This window comes from Fukomys damarensis, unplaced genomic scaffold (assembly GCF_012274545.1).
Source record: "Fukomys damarensis isolate Sample0158 unplaced genomic scaffold, DMR_v1.0_HiC HiC_scaffold_7, whole genome shotgun sequence".
Taxonomy (NCBI): Eukaryota; Metazoa; Chordata; class Mammalia; order Rodentia; family Bathyergidae; genus Fukomys; species Fukomys damarensis.
Genome location: NW_022900919.1, coordinates 21,710,288 through 21,714,885, shown reverse-complemented (window position 1 = coordinate 21,714,885; position 4,598 = coordinate 21,710,288). Strand labels below are relative to the sequence as shown.

At 40.2% G+C, this 4,598-nt stretch overlaps 1 protein-coding gene across 1 annotated transcript in view; it reads right to left on the bottom strand.

The window, feature by feature from the left end:
- Adamtsl3 (ADAMTS like 3) overlaps positions 1-4,598 on the bottom strand; it is a 353,079-nt gene that overhangs the window by 226,508 nt on the left and 121,973 nt on the right. Inside the window, exon 4 of the mRNA XM_010621186.3 lies at positions 4,440-4,485. Within this exon, the coding sequence (XP_010619488.1) occupies positions 4,440-4,485 (46 nt within the window). The remainder of the gene's footprint in view (positions 1-4,439; positions 4,486-4,598) is intronic.

Sequence of the window (4,598 nt, the reverse complement as noted above, 5' to 3'; positions counted from 1 at the left end):
AAAAAAAAAAAAAAAAAAAAAAAAAAAAAAAAAAAATACTGACAGCTAAGGAACGGAAGACATTAGCCTAGATTAAACCCTGCCTCAAGGGTGACCAGGTCAGTCCTCCAAGGCCACAGCGACTATCCAGGAGCAAACATGTGCCTCAAATCAGGTCCATCTTAGAAATCTGGAATTGCAGTAAAAGAGCCAGATATGAGAACTCAATCAGCCCAGGCTGGGTTGGCCATTTTGTCTTGGATTTGCATGTTGAAGCCTCACAAGGGAATTCTCACAGCAGAGAAGAATGAATTAGGTAAGGAAGAAGGGCAGATGATGAACTGTGCATTTCAAAGGAGAAGTAAGGAACCTCAGGCCTATTTAAGCTAAACTGCATTAAATACCACATATCCATTCAGTGAATCCCATTTTCCTTAACCTTAGTTGCACAGGCTTCTCTGTTTGTAACTTCTGGTGGTACCTTATATTAGGATCATGATTTGGAGTCTACCAGAACCTATTACTAATATCTCTCTCCACCATGCTTGGAGATGGATAGGTCAAGATTATCATTGTCCTCCTTTCCTAAGTGAAGGAAATGGTGATGTAGAAATCCTTTTAAGCATGAGCCCAAGGACATATAATTAGAATTAACAGAGTTAAGGTAGATTCCCAAAGCAACCAGCACTCCATTATATTATACCACGTTCTAGTAAATGGGTGTGGGGGGTGACATGTTGAATGCTTTCCTTCACCTCTCATTCTTTCAGCATCACAATACGCCTGCCCTGTTAGACTCAGATGGGCCATACACCAGTCCAAGACAATCTGGGAATTCTTTTGCCTTAAAGAGTCTAGTCAACATACAGGAAACATGAACAGTCAACATTCTTCCTTTTCCTGAGAATTATTTCCTCGTCATAGTACTTATTAAATATGCTTTATGATCTTTGCCCTAGGTCACATACTGTGGAGAACAGAAAAGAATATAATCCAACCTATCGCTCAGTGGGTTTGTTCTCTGATTGGAGATGTAGCATCTATAGGTACGGGACACAATGGAACCATGTGTCATTTCTGGGGTGTGTAGGTTTACAATAGGGCTGCAATAAAAGAAATGCAATTATTATCCAAAAACTAAATGAGAAAGCTGATGACAGAGAGTTAATAAAGAACGAATAGAGCCTAGATCAGCAACACTAACTCTAACCTGATAGAGGTCATTAATATATCTAAAATAGAAGTGTGCCTCAGGAGGAAGTAGTCAGACTGGGAAGCACAGAAAGGGAAGAGGAAAAGGAAAAGGGAAGAGGGGAAGGGGAGAGAGGAGAATAAAGTGGAGAAAAAGAGAGGAAGGGGAAGAGAAAATGGGAAGGAGGAGAGAGAAGAGGTGACTACTCTGGTCAGCAGCTGACCCCTAGCACCTACTTACAGACCATACTAAAAATAAGGGCCTCCTTCCCATCCTAAGGCCACAGAAATGTGTACACCATGTGCACAACTCAAGGAGAGAAGCCAAAACAGGAAGATTACCTAATAAACTGAGTATGTTCAAGCAAGAGAGACAGAGCATTACATAAGAGATTTATGCAATAGGACTGTATAATTAATAAGCTTTAACCTGGATTTGATAATTAATTTTTTCCAGATAATCCATGAAGAGAGGGACTCAGAAGAAATATTTCTGTTACAAGAAAACTAAAATTTCATTTTATCTTCATATCCAAGTTGTAGTATGAGTCAAATTTTGTGATCCCAAATGATAAAAATTTTTAGCATAAAAATAAACTATGGGAGGTGGACACTCAAAGCTTGAGTTAATAAATAAAGCATTATGGAAATGTGAAAGCTTGGATGGGATTTAAAGGATGGTATGATGTAAACAGGAATCTATCAAGATATGAAAAACAACATGAACAAAAATAATTTAGTATCTTTAAGGGGTCTTGCACTGCACTGTCCAGTAAACATGAGAGTTGTAATCTGAAGAAGTTCAAGGTGTGATTGAAATATCTGGTGAATGTTTACATTTTTAAAAATTATTACAGTGCCATTAATCCCCTCTAAATATTTCCCCAGCATTGAATACACTTAGCTTATTTTTCTTGCCACTTTCTGAAGTAATTCTGGGAAAGTCCTCTTTCGTGAGCATGTTTGCAAGCTGTGATAAAAAATATGGTGAATGCTGCTGCTGGGTACTATCCACAAAAAGGCAGGTTGGTAAAAACATTATGGTGTGTCCACATCCACCTGATTCATCAGATCTGGAATTATGAGACCTCTGGGTCTTCCCCAAAGTCAAAATGACTATGAAAGGTCAGTGTTTTAAATTGAGGTAGCCACAATAATATAACTAAAGACACCCAGGAGAGAAGACTACCAGAGTTGCTTCACAACGTGTCTAGGATGATGGGATAAGTAGGTTCAAAGTGAGGGGAAAGATTTTGAGGCAGATTCGTGGCAATGTGTCTTTTACTGTTATAAACACTCGATGTATTTCTCAACCACACCTTGTAAACCCAGCCAATGTCTCAAGGTTCCCACACATGGGGAAAGGGTACTGAGAAGTATTGAGGATACAAACAAGGCAGTGACACAGAAAAGGCAGCATTTCAGAAGTACCAGGGTGACTTCAAGGTGGTCTGGAGGTCTGGAGATCTTGCCCAGGGTGAGAGCAACAACAATGGAAAGGAAAGAACGGCTCAAAAAAAAAAAAAAAAAGTGAAAAGCTATCAGAAACTAGGCATATGTAGGGTCCCTGGTGCATGGATCCTTCAGGGCCCACATCAAATGTCATCGCTTTTAGAAGGCCATAGGGAACACAGACAGCTCACTGTATAGAACTAACTGTTCTCATAACAAATATGTACATACCACAAAAACATACTTGCCAGTTTGTGATAGACTGCAGAATCAAAAGTACTTTTCCCTTTGCCTCTTCCAGCATTGCTATTAATCCTAAAAACCCTGGTAAAAGAAAACCCAAGTCATCAGGGATTCAGGTATTAGATCTCCTGGATGACATGCATGACTTTTCTTGGAAAATGCCACTCTTCTGATAGGCCCATGATAAGGGTCAATCTTCTCTGTGGCCATGGGCCCAGGTTCCGGCTATAAGGATCTATGCTGAATGCTGATTGAAGATTCTGTCTGGGGACAGCAGGCACATGGGAGCCAGAGCCCTGCATGGAGGCATATCTGTTCCCTTATCTTTCATCCCCAAAGCCCAAAGCCCCATCTACCCCAAAAGAACAGACTTGGGAGAGCCACCAAACCACAGCCTGATTTTTGGGGACAACAATGTGGTTGAAACTCCCATTCCTGCCTCTTGCACAGCAAGGATGAGATTTCTTCATCTGTGCCCTTTACATGCATGCCCCTACTGCATCCAGGCTTCATGCAATACCTTAGTTGACTTTCTCTTTTGTGTCTGCAGCCCATTATAAATAGCATCCTCTGCTGTGGTGATGGACTTCTGAAATGCACCTGTGAAGTCCATCCATCCCTAGGCAGAGGAGCTGCTGGAGCTGGTGGCAGGAGACACAAAGCCACATGAAACATGTCACTCCCTGCTCTCCCCTGATCTTTATCCCTTGCTAACTGGATATTCAGGTCTTTCCTACTGTTCCAGAGCTGGGAGTATTCACGATGGTCCCTTAAAGTACACTGTTTCTCCAATTATGTCAGCACTCTCAGGCACATGTGTGATTCAAAGCTACCATGCTTTAGTTACTGCTGTCTGCAGCATCATTTCATCATCCAAAAGAGCTGGAGACCTTCCCAAACTCCTGTCCAAGAGAACACCTAAATCTCTTCAAACGAGTTCTCCAGCATCTCAGTTTTGTTTTAATTCCTAGAATTTTAATTTGGGTATGCATCAAAACCAATAACAAGAGAAATGGTTTGAGTGGAAAAGAAGATTGAATCCTTGGGTTTATTTGTCATTTTTTACATTTGCAAAGAAAAATATTCCAATTTATCTTAGTGGTGACTGATGGGAAACAAGAGTAAGGTTTGTATAAATCCCTCATTCAGCGTGATCTTCTGATCTGAACGTATTTTGCAGTGGGCAAGACAGGTGGGTTGTGGACCACTCAAGTCCATATTCTTCATCTTCCTATATGACCGGAAATTAATCTTTCCCCTCCTCAGCCCCAGTTCCATCATTTGAATAAGAGAAATAACCACATTTGCCTGCTTACACCTCAGAGATCTTGTGGAGTTCAGGGGAGAGCCAAAAAACACTGTGAACTCTGCAGGAACTTATGGTATAATACCTGGTTTCTATGAATTCAGAGATTATTAAATGGCCAAAGAAGTTAAGATCAATGGAAGGTACTGGATACACAAAAGCAGCTGTCACTTAAACAAGTAGTCAACTTCACAAAAAAATGTTAGTTTTACAGTACTTATTATGACATTGACTTTATTGGGCTATATATTTTTGTTCTAGGACTTACGTGATGGCTGCATGTCTTGTATCGAATATTCTCCCCCTCACAATTCCTGAAGGAGGAACAAAGAAAACAATGATTTTGTAGAAGTGGCAAGCTTCAAAAAGAAAGCAAAAACAAGCTAATGGTCCTAATTTTTTTTTTTTTTTTTTTTTTTTACTTTTG